General features: G+C 48.1%; 1 protein-coding gene across 3 annotated transcripts in view; it reads left to right on the top strand.

The window, feature by feature from the left end:
• LOC126516413 (rap guanine nucleotide exchange factor 2-like) overlaps positions 1-26,285 on the top strand; it is a 635,146-nt gene that overhangs the window by 274,666 nt on the left and 334,195 nt on the right. The window contains exon 1 of one of the 3 annotated variants that reach the window (XM_050166529.3): positions 22,322-26,116. The exons of the other annotated variants lie outside the window; for them this stretch is intronic. Coding sequence (XP_050022486.2) covers positions 26,031-26,116 — 86 coding nt within the window. The 5' untranslated portion in view covers positions 22,322-26,030. Of the gene's footprint in view, positions 1-22,321; positions 26,117-26,285 lie in introns of those variants that run through there. 3 annotated transcript variants of the gene reach the window in all.

Genomic DNA, 26,285 nt, shown 5'->3' on the forward strand with positions numbered 1-26,285 from the left:
GGGAACCATTCTAGCATGGAACGCGAAATTCAAAAGGCCACGCAAGATGCTCTGTACGGTTTTCAGCCTTTCCCGAAATATGAAGAATTTGAAGCCGAACTGCAGTGACTCCGAGCAATTCGCCGGTGGGCTGAAAGAAGATACAGGAGAACTAAATCCATCCATGATCTCAGAGAGGCAAGGCGGATGTAAATGAAGATTCAACGCCGCCGCATTGATGCACTACAATATCAAAGATGGAAACCATTCTGTGAGTCGTTGGATCCCCGTGCTTATCAACAGATATGGAGCACCGTGCGTGGACATCACGTATCGCCGTAACAGCGTGCTCCGTTCAAATCTCTAGCTTTGCACCAAGGTCGAAGAGAGATTGAGACTGTTGAAGAATTTTGCTCAAGACTTGCCGGCTTGCAGCCCCAGCGCGCACTTATATCATGTGTAACTCCTGTGTGTCGGGACTCCAGTACGGATATAATGTTTTCGGTGGAGGTGCTTGAAACGGCACTGGCGACTTGCAGGCGCTCCACGTCACCTGGGCCGGATGGCGTTACGTATGCGGCGCTCAGCAATCCTGGGCAGAAATCACGACTCGTGCTGCTAAACCATTACAACGAGTCTTGGCGCAGCGGTTTGGTTCCACGTGAATGGAAATGCAGCCACTTGGTTCCACTTCTGAAACCTGGTAAATCGCCCTTAAATTTGCCATCGTACCGCTCCATCTCTCTGGCCAATGGCATCGGAAAAATAATGGAAAGAATGGTTTTGACGCTCCTGGAATGGTATCTGGAAAGTTACAACGAGTACCCAGATGTTATGGCTGGCTTCCGGCGTGAGCGCTCATCCATAGATAATGTCATCGATTTAGTCACGTTTTTTCGACATCAAAAACGTCTGAAATGACTCACTGCGGCATTGTTCCTTGACTTAAAAGGCGCCTACGATAATGCAGCACATTGTGCCGTTATATAGACTCTGATTGAAGCCATAGTCGGTGGCCGGATTGTGCAGTTATTTGACCGACAGGCATTTCTTCGTGATGACCGAGGATGGTGCCACGACTCACCGCCAAACATTCCGTGAAGTACCGCAAGGCGGGGTTTTGAGCCCGACGCTATTCAACCTAGTGCTCGTTGGCCTAGTCAGATGCTTGCTCAACACTGTTCAAGTATCAATCTATGCTGACGACATCTGCATTTTGGCGTCTGCTGTAACACGACTGCAGGTACGAGCAAGGCTACAAAAGGCAGCTACGTTAACATCATTGCACTTGCGAAAACAGAACTTAGAGCTGTATTCAGAGAAATGCAGCCTTTTTACATTCACTCGGGAGGCAATGAAGCGTTACATTGTAAATGTCAATGGGCAAGCAATTGCAAACGCACGGAAACAACGCTTTTTAGAGGTAATTATCAACCGCGACCTATCATGGAGCCCGCACGTTTCATACCTAAAGAGGAGGTTAGCGACAATAACACACCTCCTCAAGTTTGTCGGCGGAAAGTCATGAGGCACATGGGTGCGGTCAATGCTGCAGCTTTGTAATGCCTTGTTCCTCGGTTTCGCAAGGTAAAACCTTCCTGTGCTATGCAACACCTGCAAAACAAACCTGCGTGTACTCCAGTGACTACAAGCTCAAGCCCAAAGGACGTGTCTCGGTCTTCCGAAGAGTGCGTGTACAGTGGGAACGATTGTCATATCGCGAGATCAAGCAATATCAACGTACTTAGCCACCGACGCTCTCAGGGTGGTTATGCGGCACGTTGCCAGACTACCTTCTCACCATATTGCTTCTTTACCTGCAGAAAAGCCACACACAACTTTCAGTCGTATAATTGCTGCCTATCGTACCTCGTTGTCATCGCACTAGATGTCTGCAGTAAAACCATCCTCACCTTTATGGCGCCTGCACAAACCTGAAATACGCTTTTAGAAATAGTTTTAGGCGCAAAAAACAACACGCGGACAACAGAATAAAACACACGGACAAATGCACACTAAAATATGCCTCACACTGAAATACGCCTCACCATCCAAGGAATCGCGAAGAAAGCTATATCGTGCCGTCGTTTGCCCTGAAACAGGCCACATTAGAACTTTTACATGAGGTGCAGTCTTACAGTTTTACATCAGTGGCTCAGTCACACCTACAAGTTCAGTTGCCCCAGTGATGATTCCAGCAAGATCCGTCAAAATACAGCTAAAAACGTCACATGAATCATCAATGACAGCTGCTGATCGGATTGGCAGCCCTCCGTGCGGCTCTTCATTTCATTCAGGAGGAGCCACCCCATCTATGATCAATCTTCTGTGATTCCAAGGCAGCCCTCCAGAGTTTACACTCAGCACTGCGGCATGGATCACAAGTCCACCATCGCATAGTTGACGAAGGACACGATATATCAGTGGTTGCCTAGTCACTGTAGCATACATGACGATGATCGAGTAGACGCAGCTGCCTGATCTGCCCATGACGGCGTCAACTGCATTGCTCTTCCACTTTCGAGAGCCAACGCAGAGAAAAAACGTTCCGCACTTGCGCGTACACCCTGGACCCTAATTTACAGCCCCGTATTCCGTCATACTTTCCACGACGTCGCTGCACTCTTCTACTCCGTCTATGGCTTGGAGCAGCATTTTCAAATGTGCACTCATTTCGTACCGGAATGGCCAATAGGCCACTTTGTGACTTCTGCGGGTGCAACGAAACAACCGCGCACTTTCTTTGTGAGTGCCATTGTTTGCACTCGCAAAGAGTAGCCTTCTCAGCTACGCTAGACCAACTGGACAAGCGCCCAATAATGGAAAACAACATCCTTGGAAACTCGCCTACACGAACATCAGCGCGAGCCGCTATGAAGAAACTGCTGCGTTATTTAAAAGACACCGGACTTTGTGACAAATTGTAACTGAACACTGCGTGACGTAGGATGGGACTTTGACAGTAGCTGTGTAACACTAGGAACGTTTTCGCAGATTGCATGACAGTGCCCACAGAAACAGTTCTGTGTGTGCGTATGCGTGGGCGTGCGCGTGCGTGTGCGCGAGCGTGTGCGTGTGCCCGTGTGTGTGCGTGTGCCCGTCTGCGTGCGTGTGCCCGTGTGTGTGCGTGTGCGCGCGTGTGTGCGTGTGTGTGCGTGTGTGCGTGTGTGTGCGTGTGTGTGTGCGTGCGCCCGCGCGTGCGTGCGTGCGTGCGCGCTCGCGCTTTATTCTTTTCATCTCTCTCACCTATCGCATCCCTTTACCCCTCCCCCGTTACGGGGTAGCAAACCGTAGATACTCTCTGGTCAACCTCCCTGTCCTTCCTTCTGCCTTTCTCTCTCTCTCTCTTTCTCTTCAGACAGACAGACGCCCGCTGTTTGCTTAAAGGGGCCCTGAACCGCTTTTTATCGAAGTGTAGAAAGGCATTTGAAGTAAAAATAGGCTATTTCAGAAATACTTTGCCACAAAAAGTACTTCAGTGCGTTCAGTAGAAGCGAAGTTATTGGCAATCAAACACGACATCCGCTGTGCTCCCGTTCCTTCTTCGATGACTTGCACTGAGAAGGTTACGGTGCAGTGGGGCGTGCCCACAACGCTCCGCCTTCTAAATGTCACCGTGGCGCGCAGTTCAAACTTCATTTTGGATGTTAACGTAAGAGGCCACGACTTTCGCCTTTGGTGCCTACGACGCGCTAAACATAGGTACGGTGGCTAGATCGGTAACATCAGGCAAACGCGGCTGTCCTCAGCGAGCCGCACTGCGCTTAGCCAGTGGACTCGTGGCGGCACCCCGCGGCGGCCGCGGTATCTACGCCATGTAGTCGACCGCAGCTTGATGTTAGCCGTCTTGGGGAATGACGAAACAGTGCGTCCGATGACGAAATAGTGCGTCCCGTGAAGAAATAGTGCGTCTAGAAGAGAGTGAGGACAGGGCCTTGTGTTGAAAAGAGCGTTCGAGAGAAAGGTGACTTCGCGATCCGCCTGCGGGCTCCACGCGCCGCGTTCGGCAGCAAAACTTGGCTGAGATGTTCACAGCAGCGTATGGTACCCGCGGACTGTGTTATTTCACCAAGCCCGAGGGGTGGTTCAGGGCCCATTTAACTATTATTTAACTAGTCTTTGTATGAACGTGTTCGGAACGGCAGACCGTCTCTATTAGATATCTATAGTTTCGTGGATTTGTTTTTATAGGTTCCCTTACTGAAGTCATCTTTCGCGATAGTTTTCAAACCACCCCATGCGTTTTATACAAGGTGAGTCTGCGAGGAGCGTTCATCCCCATCACGCCGTGTACAACTATCATATATAGTGCCTAAATCCCAGAGATAAGCCGCCGACTGAACGGCGACTGAAAGGAAAAACGGCTAAAGCTCGGAGAAAAAACTTACGCCGAGGTATTTTTAGTTTCCCCTGGACATTTGTGCTTGTTCGACACTTCTTGCTTCTGTTGGCCTTCGGTATACATCTCGCGAAAGAAGGATTTTCTTCTGGGTGCATTTGGCACACACCGAGCCGGCAGGCGGGCGTTATTTATTTATTTATTTATTTATTTATTTATTTATTTATTTATTTATTTATTTATTTATTTATTTATTGCAATTATCAGCGGCTTTTCTCGACTGCGCTGACTGTGTGAGAGGATAAAGACTTGGAAGGAAAGATGTTCCAATCGCATGTTCCCTGGATCTGTATCGAAAGTCAGCAGGTCAAAATGTTTTTTTGTCTTTTCGCCCTATTGCTTTACACACGCACTCACACACACACAGACACACACACACACACACACACACGCACGCACACACACACACACACACACACACACACACACACACACACACACACACACACAGATATACATATATATATATATATATATATATATATATATATATATATATATATATATATATATATATATATATATATATATATATTATTAGAGCTGTACGGATCGAGTAAAGTGGATTTCGCGCACACCCAGACGCGAACACGTTGTGAGGGGATTTAGCTTTCCGCCTGACTGGACAGCGGCCGCCTCATGGCGTGTTTTCGACAAGCGACGACTTCGTCGTCTACCGGCGCCTCGCGCTGGTGTTTTTCTCACACGGTTTGCACCGTTCAGTAGTTTTTCTGCGTTACTTTATTCGTTTGGCTTTGTTTTCGGTGGTACATGCACTCGCTGACACGTACAGAACGACGGAGCCATCGTCTCTCCGCCTCTTGTGTCTCCGGAACATTGAAATTATGATTATTTTGCTGTCTGGGAAACGTAGCTGCACTTGTTCGCTGTGAGCTCGGAGAACGCGTATTTTGCACCGGTGACCATATCTTGCTCTTTTGATTAACCTGTTTTCGTAGCTTCGGTAATAAGACCAGAAAAAAAAATAGCATTCGAGCAGATGACGGTGCTAATTATGTATTTCAGCCGACTGCCGGTAGTATATACCAGACGCTTCAGTAATAAATGCCCAAGTACTACATAAGCGAATTGGTTGATGCAAAAATGCGTACATAAGTTTAAATAACAATGCAGAAGCACATTTCTGCACAAAGAAGGCCTAAATTAGCAAAATCAAGTATTTACTATCAGCATAAACTGAAATGTAAGCACAAAACAACTGACACGTGTAATTAACCCCGGCGTACTATGGGCAAGCAATTTGTAGCCGGCTTATGAGTAGGTGTAGTCCTGACCGGACTTCTTGAAGCCTGAATTACATCATCATTACTGCAAACCTAAAGACGCAATTGTTTCCGGCTTGTTTGCGTTCGAATTTGTGCTGATAGCACACTCTGTGGTTTTGTCACCTTTCCGAATTGTCAATAAATTATGAATTTGCTACTTTAGAAGCATATGTATGCCATGCATTATGCTATGCATTTTTTCAGCTCATCTTTAGTATTGTTTTTCTGATTTCTTGTTCTTTTCTGCTGTTTGCCTTCGGACACGAGGAAACGCTAGCGACTATTTGTAATGCTATAACGCAGCTTAAGCGAACAAAATAAAGCAATATAGCTGATATCAAATGTAAAATAGCCAGTAGCCTGATGCAATATTGTGCAAGAGTATGTTTCAGTTACCTAAATGTACGAACGAAAAGTATATGCGTTTCCGAAAGTGTGGGAGCTAGCATCTCCAAAGTACACTTCTTTGCGCAAGAACTCACCATCCCATTTTAAGTTTTCTTGCTTCTTTAAGGACCAAATGTTCGTACCGACAAGATGTGGCGTGTGTTTCGGGGTGGTCAAACAAAGAAGAAAAGGAACATTCAATTTCGGCAACATTTTCCTAACAGGAAAACCGTAAATCCTTCGCATGCCCAAAGTTGCGAGTTTACTGTATTTAAAAGCCGCATTCGCGCACTTCTTGCCCGTCTGTACCATATTGAAGTGCGTCGCTTTACGTGGCATTTTATTAACCATTTGCATTCGTTTTTCTCTTCTGTGCAGGTGAGTTCATCTGCTTGTTTGGTTCGTCGAGCAAGAAACACACCATGCATGTCAACGCTGACAAGTTTAGATGTTCCCTCTGTGCACATCCTTGCCGCCAACTCAAGGTGACGTTACGATGTTGACGCAGTAAAAACATACCCCAAACCGAAGCGTATACATAGTGTGATTTGCGCTCATTCGAGTCCACTTCCCTTGTGTTGGCTCAAAGGCAAAGCGTAAGACTGATAGTAAGTGACAGGTTCATGGAAATAAGATGCCCGTTGCCGGGTTGCGTACCATCGGTGTCGGATGTTTATGGGGTGCGGAAGCTGGCGAGGAAGCTGCACTTCCACGATGCCTGGGTAAGCTTCCTCAAATTCTAAGTTGTACTATGTGCTATAGTGTATGTACAGTCGGCCCATTGTGCCACTCTTATAAACGCCGCACGCCCAGACTTCGACCAATGTTCTTATTTGCACATCTACAGCGATTATATTGCACTGGCTATATATGTACACCTAACTAACAAGCAAAGGGTTTCTTTTTCTGTTTCGCTATGATGGCAACAAGTAATTATAGTATGCGTCACCTGTTATTTTACTGCAGTTATTCACTTCGTTTCCTACACATTTCGCTGGGGATGCTATCATTGGTGCATGCGTGATTTACGCGCCTGTGAAATGTGCGATCGCTCGTGTGACCAGATTATACAGTGACCACAGCTGGTCGCAATCGTGCAACTGGTTTACCTGGAGCGCTGCGCTATCGCGTCCTGCTTTGCCCGGACTACTCACCTGCATCGTAAAAGACCACATGTAGTTTTCTTATGATTACTCGTTGTCTAGCTAGCTTGTTCATACTGTCAAGTGAAGATCAATGAGCGCGAAGTTGTGAACGAGAAATTCGGTAGAAATGACCCTTGTACTATTTATTCGTTTACATTTCGGTTCTTACCTTCAAGTTAGCGCTTAATCGTATTCATTGTACAAATAACTTTCTCGTTACCTCGCTTAAGAGCTAAGAGATAGTGAGAAGTTGATATATCATGTTCGACTCGTCAGCATGTTGGTTTGTTTGCTTCTGAAATCTGGCTTTTTGTTAGTTCTCGTTGCTTTTTCGGAGAAAAAAAACACGCACTCGCATGTCACTCGATGGAGGCGAAAGAAGAAACAATGCGAACTGAGCAGCGCAGCGAGAGGTCTACGCGAAGTCGCAGAACGATGTCAGAAGGCACGGATGCCGTCCAACATCCATCTCAGCGAGCGAGGCCGGTGTGGCGGAGAAAAACGATAGGAAAAAGGAACCCCCTTGCCTTAATCGATCGGTCTTGCAGCAACAGCATTTACGATGCGGCCGTAAATGCGTATACAACCTCGAAGACGTTTCCTGCTCGCCAGTCCATCTCTGGGACCTGAGCTGCGCAATATGAACACTGTCCGCTCTTCCGGGCATCAGCAGGCTTCGGACGGGCGCCATAGCTGTACTAGTCGGTCAATTGTGGGTCATAGCTAAGAGACAAGCTTCGCCTTGCACGTATAACGAACCAGACAAAGGCGAAGAGAGAAAGCACGCGGCACGCGCTGCTGCAGGCGCGCTGACGTTGCGTGTGACGTCTCGCCTGCCTCCTTTTTGTCCTTTTATGCGATGCTATAGGTACATGTGGCTACATTTTCGTGTGGACGCCCACCTCGATACGTCCTGTGCTTTCAGTATGCGCAGCTGTCGTGGAAGGCCTTCCATTCTGCCTATATGCCGCCCCGCGCGCGCGTCTTTGAGCCTGAAGTTTCTCCGCCGACGCCAGCGCTTGGCATCGGAGCAAGGCGAGCTTTCCCGCCCGTCTCCTCCGCTTAAATCGCTTCGCTAAATTGCACTCCGCTCGCGTTACACATGACCGCTTCTTTATTCGATTAACGGGAAAAGCTCGGCACTGGTCGAAGGAGGTATGCCTCTCGAGCGAGCGTTTCAACAATGGGACCGGTCATCGTAGAGGCAACAGTTGCCGCGGAAGCTCGATGAAAACACGCAGCCGCGGAATTACTAAGTCTAAGTAGAGTATGATGGCGGAAGTCAAAATGTTTAAAAACGAGGGTGCATTAGCCACAGAAGGGGGCGGAGGAAGGGGGTGAAGCGGGGAGGTGCAGCTGATTGTTTCCAGCGGTCGTAAGAATGCGAAATTGACAAGAGCACGCACATGTAAGCGGGGCCTGTCAATCCCAGGGGCTTAATTTTTCGTGAGAGCAGGAAGTAGAGCTATGCTGTTTTGACAATTAAAAAACACGAGTAATAAAAAAAATAATAAGAAAAAGGTTAACATAAGGTGCGTTCTATCAACAGATTTGTACTCGAGCTCATTGTTTTCATTTCGCATTTGCTCCGCTTACTCGGTACATTCGGTGGCTGTACAGCGTTGCGCTGTTTAGCACGAGGCCATGGATTCGATTCCCAACCACGGCGGCTCCATTCCGAAATATTTAATGCAAAATATGCTCGTGTACCGTTATTGGGGTGTGCAGTCAAGAACACCAGACTGCGAAAATAAATACGGAGGCCTCCACCATGGTGTCCCTCACAGTCCACTTTGCAGTTTCTGGACGCTAAACCTTGCAATTTAAAGTAACCTAACACTTATCACACTGGTGTGGGCTGGAAGAATAACACAGCGTTATACATATTTATCACATGCGGGATAACAGAGGAAAATGGTGTCAATGATCTGTTAATTTTGCGCACACATCGCAAAACAAACGTCGTATACAGAGTGAAAATAGTTAAATCACGGCCTTCCGGTTCTGAAAGCGCGGAATGTAATTCAACGGGCCGCGCACGAGATCAATAAATACCGACAGTCCCTGCAGTCTCATGAGAGTGAACATAATGACCTGCTGACTCGCATTTTATTTAGAAGCGTGAAATTACCATATGTGTCCACGTTCGCCTTCATTTAAGCCACTATTAAGATCATTTCATTACCTGAAAAATAAAAATGAAAGAAGAACTGACCTGATGCTAACGATTAATTATTTAGCTGGTAAATTACTCTACGAAACCATATTTTGCCTTAGAGACGTTTAATATGTGCTGCAGGCAGGGGGAAAAAAAAGCTTGACATGCGCATTTCCCTCGCATAAGCACTTTATCTTTTCGTGACTTGCTCCACGCCCTTGACCTGATGATGTAGGGCTAGCTTTGCTTTCGCAACGTTTTAACGGTGAAAATAATTGTTTTTAGTTGATACAGATCAGATGGTGCAGGTACGCTTCGACACGAAGAACCACCATCGCCGTAAAGCTTACACAGGTAGTCTGGCGGCCACAGAAAATCGTGCTTCGACAGTGCACCTGTATGGAGGAGGATAACCCTTTGTACGCCCGGCCGTTGCAAATTTTTTGTGGCAGCTGGCAGACAACTGCAGCGCCCCCACACTGCGTTGTGGTTGTCTATTGTAGGAGCTGCCTCTCGGATCACACAAAGATTTTTTTTTTTTCATAGTAGCTGTCATCGAGCAACGTTATTGCCGCGATTACACGTCATTTGCTATTTTGTTTCCACTTGACATTAATTTGCATAAAGCTGTGCACCCTCTGCCGTAGGGATTAGCCGCTCAGTGGAGCAGATTATAAGAAATGGATAGAAAGAGACAGAATCCCTGCAAACTACGATACGACCACAGGTGCCTAGAGAACAGCGGAACCTGAAAAACCATTTGTAGCAATTGCCACTCGGTTTAACGGTTCTACAGTGTACCAGAAGTATGCTTCTTTAGAATGACCACTCATTGGTCATTCCACTGACCACTGAATGGACGGCGCCCGTTTTTACATGTGCCGTCGCCACGCACTAAAAGCGGTTTTCTTTCAACAGCAAAAAAAGCCCTTCATCATTGATCAAATAGATATTTATTCCATCCTCTTTGGCCTCTGTTCCCGGGAACGTGTCTTGCAAATCTCTTCTAATCTTATGGTCAATTGCACTTGGAACTTTTGTATCCTCTTCGTCACTTTTGTATCCAATCACTCTTCCGATCAATACTTCCAATCCGCCCACAATGGTTCTGAATGGCGCTCGCTGACACTCCCAGGGATAGATCTAGTGAACACGTCCGACGACTCCATAATGCGAAATTTGAGCGAAGCTTTATACGTGTTTTCATTTCGCGATATATTGAGGCAAAAAATTTGAGACCGATATCACCGCACCTCCTGGTAGTGGCCAGTGCCGTCAGCGCCTTCGCAGAGGTAGGGGCGGTATCGCAACACGAACATGATGAACGGCATCGGAACCCGCCGTGGTTGCTCAGCGGCTATGGTGTTGGGCTGCTGAGCACGAGGTCGCGGGATCGAATACCGGCCACGGCGGCCGCATTTCGATGGGGGCCAAATGCGAAAACATCCGTGTGCTTAGATTTAGGCGCACGTTAAAGAATCCCCAGGTGGTCGAAATTTCCGGAGTCCTCCACTACGGCGCACCTCATAATCATAAAGTGGTTTTGGCACGTAAAACCCCATAATTAAGTTTAAGAACGGCATCGGAGCCAGCTGTGGAAGACGACGACGACGAACGCACGAGCAGTGGCACGCGCGCGTTCGCACGGTTACACCGACGTCGACGCTCCGCCCAGGAACGGGCGCCTAAGAGCCGCGCTCTAAAACGCTTGATCCTTAGAACCGATCTAATCAGCTTTTACTGCTTGGCTTGGTGGGAATGGCTTTTAAGTCCGTCAGTGAGAACGGGCGCCAGGCAACCATAGTAACGAATGTAATCGTGGCTGAACTCTCGGATGTTGACACAGTTCCTACGAATTACAGGCTTTGTAAATGCTGCCCTAGGGCTCAGGCAAACTTGGTGTATTCGGTTACTATAGGAGCAATGGTTTTTGAGCGTCCAGCATCACGAACTGGCTCGTACGTTCGTATAACGACATAGACCGGCAAATGGGCGATTGAGCTAGCAGCTAAGCCTTAATTTTTGTTGCTAAGTTGGCGGTACGAGAGGTCACGGCTGTTCCATGGCTGGTGCCGTGCCAGGTGCCGGACGAAAGACAGGTCCAGAGCGACGTCCGAGTGATGGGAAAATCAAGTTTATGTAAGAGTTTACATTTTGAGTTCACAAGAAAGGCTTCATGATTCTCGGAGCACGCTACATGTCGGAGTCCTTACGTCTGAGCGCCCAGCACCACACTCAAGCTCCAGCTTTAAGCAGTCGAATTCCCTCTTTCGCTTGACGAGGGAATTCAATGTCCTTATCTCGGCCAATTGGAATCGTCGAACTATTCGCAAAATCCAACTCATGATGTCGCACTACCACGCCGGACTCCGTCTTTAATGTCCAGCCTTCGAACCCGCCAACGATGCAATGGACAGGCAATTGCATGTGAAACCGGAGTCGAAGCTGTTCCCACGGAAGTCGTCGACATGGCTACATCGCAGCAATTTGTTGGCTCTTCGTAATGGCCAGCTTGTAGCTACTTCAGGAATCTCGTCTAGACAGTCGTTGACAGCGCTTCTTGGCCGGCCCTTGCGCCAATAAACACCACACATTCATTCATTTGACACTCCTTACCGCTTCCAAAAATGCGGTGGTTGCTATCACCTCTAAAGGGGCTTCTTTGTTTCCCGTTTATAGCGGTAACACGATCGATGACCAAGTGCAGCTTGGGGTTCCTGAACTCGTTTCGTTTGTCAACTCGGGTTCGTCGAGCAGACGAAGAAGCGTCTCTTGAGGTGACGCCGGTTTCGTCGCCAGCTCTTTGACATCGAAAAGACGATGGCGTGAGGATGGTATTCCACAGTCGCATGTTTGCCGGTGAAGCACCTTTTGTCCAGAAGGAAAGCGAAGCATAACAACCGGCAGCCACGGGCAGTGTTGGCGAAGAAAGAGCTGCACGTCTGATTATGGCGTTCAACGTGACAATGCAACGTGCGGGCTATGAAAGACGCCGTAGTCGAGGGTTACGGAATAATGTTGACCATTTGAGTGTATTTGACGGGCACCCGGAGCATTGCGCGCGACCTTTTTTTTTTTTTGTATTTCATCTCTCGATAAGAATTCGGCCGTCGCAGCCGGAAACCGAATCCACGACCTCGCATTCTATCGTCACTCAGACGGATGAAATCTTTCCTCATCCAACCCAAGCATATGATACTATCCGATGATATATACCCAGCATCCATTGTGGTGGCTCAGAGGCTACGTCCTTCTGCTGTTAAGCATGAGGACGCTGGTTCGACTCTCGAAGGCGTGGCGCGCCACATTGCGATGAGGCTGGAGTGGAAAAAACGCTCGTGTACCGCATTTTGGGTGTACGTCAAAGAAGATCAGGTTTATAAAAAAATAATACCGAGCCCTCCGATTCGGCGTCTCTCGTAGGCCGCTGGTTTTAATGCTGCCCAGCCTCCCTCGGCTGCTCGTCACATTTTCAGCTACGCCTTGCGTCCCCTGTCTGGCGTTGTCTCTCTCTCTCTCTCTCTCTCTCTCTCTCTCTCTCTCTCTCTCTCTCTCTCTCTCTCTCTCTCTCTCTTTTTTTTTTTTTTTCTTTAGCTCTACAAGAACTGGTACGTGGCATTATTGCGCTCTTCTTTCGAACAACGACAACGAAGTATTCACGTCAAATGAGCATAAGCCTTTGCCCGTATTATTTGTCAGCAGACGTTGGCAATTTCATCCGATGTCGTCTTCCATTCACGCAGGCTTCTGCATGCGTTGAGCGGGCATCGTCAGAATGACGATAAGGGGACCCTCCATTTCCTCTAGTCGCGTATACAGCGGGGATCTCACTGTTTAATAGTGGCTGATGGGCGGCGCGGGTCAGGTAATGCGCTTGCGTTGAGGCATAGCAACTTCGGAGGCTTCTGCCTTCCCATCCACCAGGCGCAGGGCAAACGACGGAAAGAAGCCCCACCACGATTGGGTCTTAGCTCGAGTCTGAAGCACTGCCGCCGGGCTTTGTCTCCGTAAACCGCTTTCGTTTGAAGATTCTTGTTTGCATGCGTACCCTAACGAGATTTCTCAGCGCTTTCGCAATGCCCTTCGGGTATAGGTCCTATCAACCTCGATTAACGTCCTATGTAACCGGCTTTTCTTCTTTGCTCCTGTCACTATATCTTTTTTTTTCCTTCGAAGGAAACTATCCAGTTGACATGTGCTTTCGTTAATTTTATTACGTAAAATGACCAGAAATTAAAGATTATTGCGTTACCCGAGGTCACATCAGCCTAGGGTCACATCGCCTAAGCATCGATTATCATTGACACCTTTTTAACCCGATGCCCAGAGGTCCCATCCGACGATGCAGGACAGTAAAGGGGAGTCAAAGATTTGATGTCACACAACTCAATGTCGACGTAGGGACAGGGCCCGTTACGGCGTGGTTATTGCTTAATATGACCGACGGATGTTTTTTTCTTCCTTTCTTTCCTTTTTTTGTGCTGTACAGTGTATAAGAAGTTATGAAACAAACAAAAAACACTTCTTTTTGCGGTGTCCTGTGTTGGCACTCAGCATCAGCTTCCGTGCCTATTGTATTAAATGATACGTACTGTTCCAAAGCCATTAAGGCTAGCTGAGACAAATGCTGTATTTCTATATTTTCCTATTGATATGGGCGTTTAGGCTGATGCCATGATCCCGCGCCCTACAGTGGTAAATGTGTCGCCACTTCGACAAACCGTGAGCATAGGCGGTGAACAGGCATGATGCGCGTAAACAGTTATAAAAATAGCCAGCAGACACTGACGAAGTTATCTGTGATGTGAGCAGTATCTGTGCGAATGAACGAGTTCAACGATGGTGCTATTTATATGGTGTGTGCTCGTAAATACAAGTGAAATGTTGCATTTCTCGTTGCATACGAATTGAAAATGTATGGGGTTTTAAGTGCGCCGACAACACGATCTGATTATGTGGCACACCGTTGTAGGGGGCTTTTGTTACGAGGAAATTCGATTGTCGGGGCTCAAAGCTCGGCACACGAGCGTTTTTAATGCGAAGTGACCCAGGGCGTCTTTTTCTTTTTTTTTATGAAAGTGAGACGATCACTTCTCTCACTTTCTTTCTGAAGTTAAGAAATGACAACATTGTTTGCCTTATACTCTGCGCCGCCGAAGCACCTGGGAAGTTGTCGTATCATGCGCGCCAGAAATAAATAAACGGAACATGGTTCTGAGGTCGAAGTCCGTTGCCACGCGTTCGAGCATAAGTTAAGAGGCCTGTCGCGCTCATGTGTGAACACGCCTGGTTGCGCATGAACGGACTGTGCGTCATAATTTCCGCGAAGGTCGCGCGCCAACGCGCTTAATTTAGATAGTGGAATCAGGCCTTGTTTGTTTTTGTTTTGTTGTATCTAGGCGTATCTAGGAACCTCGAGTGTAAGGGTTGAAGTGCGTCAACGCGAAAAAGCAAGCAAAAAGAAAGAGAGAGCGTTTGCTAACGACGGCGTCAGACAGAAATTAGTATACGCATCGTTATTCTTAACTGTATACTGATCATATTCGAGTGATGTATGCAATGTAGTACGACATACTATAAGATACGGGAGTATACAATGTAGTAACTAGAATGCAGTCGGGTCTACTTGTCGTCAAACCACTTAGGACGAACTGTGACTTAGCGCGGCCAGTTTTCTATATCAGCCAGTAAATTTTGCAAGCCTCCAGAGAGGCCCGTTTACTTACAACGTTCTGGACACCACCCCGGTTCGGTTAGAACGAACGAAAAGAACCAAAGCGCAATAACTAATTCCGGTGGGCTAGTCGTTGATGCATTCGTTTTTTTTTCCTTCCATCGGTGTGTCCTGTACGTAACACTGTTACAAATAACCACAGCGCTGTGGTGTTTCGGTTATGCCAGTCGCGATAACTTAGACGCATGGATAAATCGCTCACATCGTCTCTAACAAGCGCTCTGCAATCACAGCGTGCCAAATGCCCGCGGCTAGTATTCATCGCTCCGAAGATCGAAGAAATCAAAAGAAAAAAAAAAAGTCTGAAGTGCGGCAATATTACCGTGCCGAGCGCTGTCCTAACGTGCGTTCGCACTTGTCACTTTGTCAAAGCCCTTCTCTCATCGTTAAACATTTCTCGCAGCACGTTAGGCACCGTCGTGACATAGTTATCTCATCGTATAATAAGTCTTGGTTGGCGAAAGTGATATTCGTTGCAGGGGAAGGGAAGTCAACGAAACAGGCAGCAAGAAACTAAAGCCGAGAGGAAGGACTAAGCTACAGGTATAAGGGGCACTGGTCTTACCCGTGTTCGATGGCATTCCCTTACTCAGGATGATGCGTGCCCTTCAACTGGCCAAACAAGCTAACCCCATAATGCAGTGTGATCTTCAGTCTGCGAGGAACCGGGTTTGTTTTGGTTTTACAGCGAACCTGTATATGGCTAGCGCCGATTCGTCCGGCGCTCAGTCCGCCGGGAGTGATGTTACGAGGCATCGCGCATGAGCATGCCGTTAAAGGACCGCTTCGCTCCGCGAAGAGAAGGAAGACCGAGCATGCCGCGTGAGATGCTGTCAGTCATTCTGCGTTAGCAGCAGCCTGTAACTATTGCAGTGTACGGTTTCGTCTCTTCCCCGTGCAGGAAGCTGACGCTGACGTTTCTTGAGAGAGCCTTTGGCTGTAAAGATAACACACGTACAATAGTGTCGCTGGTTGACTCAAGCTTAGACCGGAGGAGCAGCCAAATCGGCGGTGGAATCGGATTCGTATTAGGCATAAGTGGAAACTTCTGCTAGATATCAGAGTTCAGCAATGCCAGAGTCGTTGTATTAGACTCTGAGACTCGCATCGGCATTCCACTTTTGCTGCGTCGCGAAGGGAACTCCCAAACAACGAGATGAACTTTCTCTATCTCGTTCCCTGCCCTTTTCGTTTTTTTTTTTTTTCAATAATATTTTTTTTCCTTCCTATAGCGTCATATTCACTACAATAGGAAGTTTTGCTTAGGGTGTTTTGCTAAGGAAGCTACAATAGGAAGTTTTCCACGGCATTATCGAACTTAAGTTATGTAATGCTGTGCACTCGATTTGAAGTTTGAAACATCTATATTACAAAAAAAAAGAAGAAAGAAGAAGCTTCAACCTTCAAAAGCGAGCGGAGTCTTATAGTTCCACTGATCGATTGCACTGATCACAGGCAGAGCGCAGTTGGTGGTTAGACCAAGCTGCAGCCGTCGAGGTTACCGTGCCTGTTAAAATGAAAGACGGCTCGTCATGATTCCACGGGTATGTAACTCTGCAACGTATCGTTATAGTGAAAAAGTTGAAAGGGTGACATTGCAAAGCAATAGATGATGTGGATATGCGCATAAATTTTGCAGAGACATGACTGTTATGTCGAACTTTCGAATGTAGGAGTGTGCGAATAATAACTTTTGAAACTGAATCTAATATGAATATAATAGACCCAGAAGCGAATTGAATCGAATACCGATTTTGTTTTCTCATAGTTTCAGCCATTCATTTGCACCATTAACATAAAGCGATGTTCATCTCCTAGTGTATTTAGTCTGTTAGCAAGCTTCCGTTATTAGATTTTATTAGATTGCATATTATGACATAGGCGGAAAGTTTTCATCGGCCAAATGTATTTAGAGAGATGAGAAGCACAACTTCACCGTTATGTTTTCTTTATTGACCGAACAGTTTCGCTCGGTCCACTGACTGACCTTTAATAACAGTCGCACCTAAAATTCCGTGTCACCTCGAAGGATTGTTCACTCAAGTGACGGCCTTCTACAAGTACTTACAAGTACTTACAACTAGGAAGCAGTTTAATTTCACAGCCCAAGTCCCCTCGTCCCACCAAGATAATAACCTTCCTTCGCGGAGAGAGAGAGAGAGAGAGAGAGAGAGGAAAGGCAAGGAGGTTAACCAGACACACGTCCGGTTTGCTACCCTGCATTGGAGGAAGGGGGTATGGCGATGAAGAGAGAGAGAGAGAGAGCACAGTTTCGCGCCCAAGTGGACGGTTCGCACCGAGTCTACACGGTGCCCAAGACCGGTTGACTTGAGGTATTTCAAGAGCGCTTTCGTGGCCTTCTGTGCCATCGACGCGAACGGCCCGGGTCCAAGGATCTTCATTATGGAAAATCGTTTATAGTCCAGCTGGTTCAGTGCTGTCCGGAGAACTTCGCACTCGACGTCGTGTTGGAGACATATACATAGGATGTGTTCAGTCGTTTCTGTGGTAATTGTCTGGGGTAATTCGTGTAATTGTCTTATACTTAATACTGTCTAATCAATAATACTGATGCGTCTTTCCGGCAGGACTGCAGCCCCTTTTTGCTGCTCTCTCTCTCTTCTTCTTCTTCTTTTTTTTTCTTTCTTTCTTTTTTTTTTGTGAGTTGATTTTGATGTCGACTGAATCCGGTTTGGCCTCATTTAGGTTACTGAGTTAATTATATATATATATATTTATGACCTCTACATGCAAATGGCAATGTTTTCATCCCGAATAAATGCTGTAAATTATTAGCAGGGCTTTTTTGTGTGTGTGTGAGTCGTTAGCATTGTCTACTGGAAAGAGAAGCAATACTGAGACAGATATCATTGTCGTGCATTTCACACGCCGTTGATAAAAAGACTCTGCCGAAGGGGTCACTGAACTCTGCAGCTTTTCTTCGTGGTCAAAACAGCAGGCAAGGCAATTTGAAGTGAGGTGAAGATACAGCAATATATTCATCCTCTAGGTATAGGCTAGCATGCCATTCGACATAATTGCTACTTGGCTACCTGCTTATTTAAAAAAAATATAATAAACTTTGTTCTGCGTATATATTTAAATATATTGTGTCTGTGCATAGTGTTCACTGTGGAAGTTGAAAAAGGATGTTGAAGTGAAAAAATATGGATGAGGTAGCTGCCGTTGGGGTTAATAATTCGCTTGTCCTGCTATTGTCGGGATTTGCAGAAATAAAGGGAAAGTATGAAATAAAAGCCGTGCACGTCCGCGCCAACAATGATGCAGTAAGCTTTTAGCCACGATAAAATTTTTAGTGAAGAGGTAGAGGCCACACACGAGAAACCTCAAACGACGTGGGTAACAGAACTCTGGTAATGACACTTTTGGGGGAGGGGGGATCTTCCCCCGCAGGAAAACTTCGGAGGGGGCTCAGGCCCCGGAGCCCCGTCGTAGTCGGCGCCTATGCATTAAGAAGCATTGTTTATTTAAAGCACAAACAGAGCATCAGGAAGAAATTAGCAGCATGATGCGCACGCAACACTCTTCGGTGAGTGCGAATGATAGCGGTTTAGCCGCAAACGTGTTTCTCTCTGAGCGGTGCTTTGCTGCACAACTTCTCGTGCGTTATGTATATTATATGGCCGTCGGGATTAAATTTATCGCACTTCTGAGCCAATTTTATATTTGATCGCGCTCAGTTGACGATTTGAAGAGTTCGAATGCCACACAAGAAATATTCGTTATCTACAAATAGTGATTATTCAATTCAAAGACCGAATCGAATTAGACAGTAGTCGATTCGTTATCCGAAAGTTCCGAATATTGGCACATCCCTATGCGGATGTGAAAAAGAAAAAAAAAAAAGGAAGAAAGAGAACGAATATCAAGGTAAAACCTACACACGAGGCTTAGAATGCGCGCCTGTCTTCTGGTCGTAAAAAGGCCTTTCACAACTGCCCGATTAACGCGCCGTGCCTGTTATACACCCACACGCTCGTCTGGCCTTGTTTTTTCTTAGCGTCGCCAACGTTGTTCGGCTTGTTGTGGCCTATGCCCTAAACAGAAGGAAGAATGCCGTTGTGGTGTCGGTCGCGCGGGGCGCCTGGCATTTGGAGACTGTCGGAGGCAGGACTTGTATGTAGAGGCTCCATCGCTTCGCCGGTTGTCGCTTTACGAGTCGCCTCATTTGCAACTTTCTGGCGAAGGCAACGTGCATGGTGGATCGTGTGGGTGGACACGGGTCGATGCGTAACAAGAAGTGACGCTACACTTCACTGCCGTTTGTGACTTTGAGTTACTGGTGTTGCTGGGTGGCCAGCTTGGATCTTGTACATTAAGTATACATACCTATAGTAAAGTACATACCCATACATGCCATAGTAAAGCACGCGATACTGTTTCGTTTCCGTCACTATAGGACGACAACTGTGGTTCGATGGCATATAGGTCGTGATTTCTAAGCTCTCTCTCTCTCTCTCTCTGTCTTTTTTTTTTTCTTCTCCTTGTTCTTCTTACAGAACGACAAATGCTCGCATGATTAACCATATACATACTGCATTGCTTGAACGTTGCGAACAGCTGTTGCCCAGACGACGCTCGCGAATTATACTAATGTCGAGGAAGAAGCGCCCCTTCAGGAAAATTGCTTTCACTTTCCCTCAATGTCATAGGCTCGCATACGGTTGTTAATAAGCTAGCTTCGACCCCACGGTTGCGCTCCGTGCTAGTCTGTATGGATCGCCTCTCACATGAGCACTTCAGCTTGATCGTTGCATATGAAGCGCGCTCTTAAGAGCATATGCGTGCACGTATTACAACCAGCGGCACGCGCGGCGCGCGATGCCCCATGTCGCCATCGCTCTCCTCTAGATTACCCCCCCCCCCCCTCTTCATTTACGGCCTCCCCACGACTGCCGCGTTGTGAAAGGCTGGCGCGGCGTCACAATCCCGAAACGTGGCGTGCATGCATAACAAGAGTCCCCCTTTTTTTTTTTCTTTGCTCGGTTTGTGGTCGTCCGTTCTCGCTTGTATAGCTGGCAGTTACGAGTCAGCGTTGCGAGTCTACAATGTATAGTAGGAGCCCAATTTTTATTTCTTTCTTCTTCTTTTTTTTTTCGGCCTAGATTTAAACCGGAAGGAGGCTTCGTTGGTTGAGTTTCAGTAATTCCGAGCGGTCTTGGTTAGGGGTTAAGTGCTCTTATTTTCTCATGTTCGTTTCTTGGTTTCTTTCAGATTTAAGTGCCCAGTTAAGTTAGTCAGGAGGTCCTTTCAGTTCAACGACATCGGTTATCGCGGTTATCATTCCCTGCTTTTGCTCAACAATACTACAGTGTTTGTTCAAAGGGTGACGCTGTCGGTTATACCGTGCTACGAGTTCCACTCTTGAGTTCCACTCTTGAGTTATCCCCCACGTGCTGAAGATCCACATGTTTCGTGCTGTCCGCCACGTCGTTCTACAATACGCAACGTACCTGTCAGTCCGTCGCTTCATAAGAAAGCAGGGCACAACTTCTCTGATATCTTGCTAAATCGTGCACTACTGATGTCTTGTGCCAAGGATGCCTGGTTCTCTTATCGCGACCTAATAAGATAGTTTGCAACAAGAAAAAAAGTCGCAGTTTCGCCCTATAACGATGTTACGCGCGGAAAGGCCAACACGAACATATCTCACTTGATGACCGCGGACACTCGCTGTCACAACGCTGGAGTGAGGAAGCGGGGCAGCAGCGGCGAGCAAATCCCCCTTCGTGCTGCCTTTCGCTTCAACGCAACCTAGGCGTGCGAGGACACAGCGCACACGAAGCCATCAACTATCTCGGGTTGCCTTGCCTGCGAACCCACCGTAGATTACCTTCTTAGTGATTTGGGAGAGTGAAAGTACGCTCAATTCTGCAGCCCTGCAAGACGCTCGCGGGCCGAGCAGAAGTGGAGAGGCGAGCAGCGCCGCTTCCTCCCCCCCCCCCCCCGCCCCGCCTCCTAGCGCGCGCACGACGCAGCTGCACCAAGCCAACATCCTTCTCGGTTCAGCCTCGCATGCTTTTCCTCGTATCTGCAGCATCCGGCGCGGCCGCGATCTTATCACACTTAGAGCTTATGCGCAACCTCACGGCGATGCCGACGACGACGGCGTGAATTAGGCTGAAATGTCCATATAATTGATATCGCAATAATATTGCTTGGAGGCACCACGTGATGTATATGTCTTAGATAAACTATGTGCCGATTTAGCAATGATGGAGCTTTATATTAAGCGAGGCGGATGTGCCGCTTGGTTGAGTGAAAACGACAGAGGCCATTCCTAAGTAACGAACTAACGCGACGAATTGCGAAAAACAGGTAGATAGCTTTAAAAAAAAAAATTTCACCCTCCTTGAAAATGTAGCCCGATAGGACTGTACCTTCATTTCATATCTTCAATTATTTCATGTGACAGTGAATAGCCGACATGTCGCTAACATCTTCAATATCCATGTTAACTGTGAAAAAGGCACGAGGCGTAGCGGCTCTGCTTCAACGGTCATTGGCTCCATCTTAGCAACATGATCATGTGACTCGCGACATACTGGTGGCAGGTAGAAGCGAACTAGTCTAATTTCAGTTGGTAGACAACACTACACCTGCATAACTTCGGCCATCTGACTTTTTTTTTTATCTCGCCTATTGTTGAATTAGATTAAAGTTAGTTCTTTGAAGAGCAGCATGAAATTAGGAGCTAACTAGCCACATGTTCGAAAAAATCGCCGATGGTCAACGAAAACTGCGGAAGAAGACATTAATGGCTGTACAACCAAAAGCATAATTGAAAACAAATATACCATCAGCAGTCATCAGCACTTGCACTAAACTACAGGATGAACGTCAGCAACACGATGTCACGTGGCGCTTAGCTAGCACTAGGAAATAGGTCACCATTTTCTTACGCTAAGCCTCTCACAACGTGTATAGTGATCTCTCAAGCACGCAGCCCTGCGAGGGTATGACTCGGTGTTGTATGTGCTGACCTTTAGCTCCCATAGCGTATAGCGCTCGCGGTGATTCGCATCGCTCGCCGTGTGCCGCCGGCTTTCTTCGATCGCAGCGCCGGCTGGCTCTTCGCCTACCCTCGCCGACCGGCGCAGCGGCGGGCGCGTCGGTCGCCCCCCCTTCTCCCCTCCAGCCGCCAGCGTGTCTGCGCCCCTCGACGCTCGTGGGGAGATCGAGGAACCACTGCGCCGGACGCGGACGCTCCCGCCTGCCCGCCCGCCGACTTTGTAGCGTAGTAGTAGAAGTGCGCGCTCTCTCCTCAGTTGTCGCGGTAAACGCGCGCTTTCGGAAGTGCCGCTTGCACGTTGTCGCGTCCGCCGCTCGCCGTTATCGTCGTTGACAGTTGTCGAGGGCACATCGTCACGTGTCGGGACGTTGTTGGGCATCGAGTCGACGGAACCAGCGATGCGTCGTCGTCGGCCCTCGTCCGCGGCAGCGTCAGCGGCCTGGCCCCTCTCTCTGCGCTCTCGTCGACATCGTCGTCGCTTCACGGACTGAAGTGTCAGTGACGTTTTCTATGTGACCACTGTGTCGGCGCTTTTCGGCTGTCACATACAAGCCCTGTACGCGAAAGCGTTGACGGCACCTTTGCCTCCCTACGCCGTTGTTTCCCTATAGTTCCCTTCACCGGCAATTTCCTATTGCGTGCGTTGCCCGGCTTTACGCTCCCATCTTCTTCTTTGTCGCTTTAGTTGAGATCTGTCGCTTAAGAAATCGTTGAGAAGTGCTGTTTTCTGTTCAAACATTTGAGCCAGGTTTAAGCTTTCCCTTAAGTTATTCCGCCTGCATTCCAAAAGGGCCGTCTTGTCAGTCAAAGCCACCCTTTTAAGTTAGTTTGTTTTGTCTTGCTCATCGTTAAGCCGATAGACCTTAGCGGGTGTACGCAAATTTCTTCCAAGCGATCCTAACCGTTCAGCTTGGTTGATTTCCCCGAAACGCCTCGACAATGATTGATGGCGACTAAGGCGCATGGCCGTAAGCTTTTCAGCGAAAATAAACATAAAGTTGCTTGAGCAACCTTCTGTTTGTTTTTGATCGAGCACAATAGGTATTTCCTTTTATTTTCCCCTAGGATCGAGTGCGATTCATTGTTCTTTGTCTCGTAGTCCAAGATTTCCTGCACCCGGGTTTTCAGAAAAGACAGGCTTGTTAACTGATTGGGGGCAAAAAAAGAAAGGAAAACTAGTTGTCCCGTTATTTTTTGTCTGTCCCGCTCTCTACGGGTGGCGCCCTTCCAAGACTCCAGGTCCTGTTCGTTCCGTTCAGCTGCGTGTAGGATTTGCATGGGCTAAATAATTTAGCATATTAGTGATTCGTCCATGGGAGGTGCTATTGGAAGGAGATTGATTGCACATTAGGCGATTGAATACGTGCTGCGGAGAAGTTGCCTAGTGTGGAGAACGAAAAGGGTTCCTACTCTTCGGTTTGCTTACGCACCACACCTATCTTTTGATGAAAGCGGGGGTCGAGGTTTTCTCGAATCTGCTTTGGAATCCGCGCTTGAGTTGTGCTCGTTGGTCGAACAGCTTCCTGCCACCCTTTGAGGAACTGTTTCCCTCTAAGACTGGTCGCGAAACTTACGCATAATTTGTCTTTGAAGGATATACCCAATCCCACTGTCACTTCGAGAAAGCGTTTCATGCCCAGCATCAGTGATCAGGAAGCGAGGTTGAGATACTAAAAGCGTAGTTACCCTCGTCCCATCTTCGGAGTAAGTTACGAACGCTTCGCTATCGCCCGCAGCTGTGCGCGACAAGTGACCCTTTTCACGTTCTATTGTCTGAATGGACAAAGCTTCATTGTTCGGGCCGTCACCTGGAGGAGAAAGCCTACTTTCATACTCTCAACTGGAAGCGGTGTAAAGCTCGTCCGTGCAGCGTTTTCGCTCGATATCGAGCGCGTCTTTCTATTGTATATTTTTTTTTCTCTATTAAGCTGTTCTTTGCGTGACTGAAGTTGCATATTTCATGGACGGCTAGGCGCAGTCGTAGAGACAAGGACCAAGGACGCAGTTTACTGCGCTGCAAAAGCACTCAAATGTTTAGCCATAATTGTTTAGAATGCTTTATTCGCAAGTTCGTCCAGCGCTCACGGCGTGAGAGAACTTAAAGAAGCGCGGAATTGCTCGCCATAGCACAGCGCCTCGACGGAGCCAGCCCGCAAGGCTGAATCTCAATCTTTCTCGAGTTCCAATTTACTTATCTTTCCTGTCGCCTCTTACACTCTCGCACTTAATTTATTTTGGCTCACGATGCTCTTGCTTCCGAAACCGTGACTTCGGGACGCAAGATTACTTTCCTCTATCTAGTTCGCTCATCTAGATCCATCGCAGTTCTTTGTGTTCAGGGCCGTATACCTGACTAAAGTTTTCGTCTTTTTGGTCAGTGCATATAAGAAGCCGCGGCCGTCTCCGTCTTACGTCTTCATCTACGTCGCATAAAAAAAAGCGCCCCCTGGTGCATCTCATCATAGTACAGGGCTCGCCTCCTGTAAGAAGTGCGCCCGTGCATCCAGCAGCGCGTCTTGTCGCCGCTGAGCCGCTCTCTCGCACGCGGAAGCGCTTTCTGACAAGAAGATCGCCCGACGACTTCGTTCCCTTGACTGACAGCCGCCCGCCGCGCGGCGACGAACACGTCCCGAACGAAAACAACGTGGGACTCGTCTCTCTGACTCAGCCGCGCGCCGTTCGAAGCGGGGCCGCCCCGGGCCCCGAGTGAGGGCCGAGGGCGAGAGACAGCCCTCCTGATTTCACTCCCGAGGGAAAGGAGGAGGTGGGGTCCGCTCCGTCGACCTCCTCGGCAGCCGTAGTCGCCACGAGCTGCAGCAGAGCCGCGTTTTGTCCACTGTGGTCGCCTAGTTCTCGTAGTTCGTCGCGCTTCTCTCATTCGCCAATGTAGCATTCCGCGCCCTCAGCCTACGTTCGTCATTTCAGCCTTTCAACCCCCTCTCCCACCCACGTCGCTGTCGCGTCCTTCGCTCGCGCGTTTTGAATCACTGCTGTAGCTTCCCGTACCTTCGCGTTTCCACGGACAAGTTCGTGACGGGACATTGTCTTTCCAGTGTTTGGTTTCCCCGGCTCGCGAAAAGTGTTCGAGGCCTCGACGATCATCCATATTTGCTCGAGGACCCGTTGCGTTCCCCTCTCCGCTTCTGGTGAAGAATAGAGTACGAGTGCTATTCTTCTCGTGGCATAGTTTTGAGTTTGTCAACAGCTCCAGCGTTTCACTGCTCCGCAAGTGCATAAGGTGCGCAGTATCTAGATTCAAGCGGCTCCGTTATGTTGCTGCACACTGTTAGTTCACCGCCTCTGATTATAACGGAAACACTCCCGCTGCGTGGTGCAGGGACGTTGAGGAGTGACTGCTGACTTCTTGTGGGCCCGCAAGATGGACGCATGCGTTTCTCTTCCCTCGTTGTCGCCTGTGCGCGACGCGCACTCACTTCCTAGGTGCGTTTTATCTTTTATTTTTTATACTGTGTTTCTGGCCCGCACTGATGACCGCGACCATGTCACCTCTTCGCGTTGCCGCTGAATGCCTTCTGTAGTGCTGGCATTGTTTACACCGTATTTCCCGGGTCCCGCACGCGTGCGCGCCGTCACTAAAACGAAACGTCCCGCGGACGCAGCTGTTTCGTTCTCGCCAGAAAGGGAGCGAGGCTTTCGCAGGGCAAGGGCGCGTCGAAGCCGGGTGCAGATACGGAGTCTCGCGGATCCGTCGCCGTCGTGTTGTTCACATCCGTGAAGGACCTATCGTCTTGTGTCATTCGACAAACAGCACAGACGGAGCACGGAGGAGCGCGAGTAAGCCTGTACCTGTGTGTTGGCGAGCGACTGACTTTCTGTGTTCGAGTAGTGACGTACTGCTTTTGACAGACACTGTGACGAGCACGAGTGTGACAGCGGGCGTTATTCACCATGGAAGCTTTCCGGCGAAGGCACCACTCTGTGCGGGACGCCCTGGCAAAGAAGGGCATGATGCCCAAGAGAAGGTTCTCGGTCTGGTAAGTTCTGCGCGAGAGCGCTTATCTGGCTGCGTTGTTGCGCGATAATGACCCTCGAAATTAAATTAAATGCGTGCGCCTTCTTATCGACTATATAATAGGGGTGTGCGAATTAGCGAAATTTCGAATACGCATCGAAATGGCTTTGCTATTCGATTCGTATACGATT

Source organism: Dermacentor andersoni, chromosome 1 (assembly GCF_023375885.2).
Source record: "Dermacentor andersoni chromosome 1, qqDerAnde1_hic_scaffold, whole genome shotgun sequence".
Taxonomy (NCBI): domain Eukaryota; kingdom Metazoa; phylum Arthropoda; class Arachnida; order Ixodida; family Ixodidae; genus Dermacentor; species Dermacentor andersoni.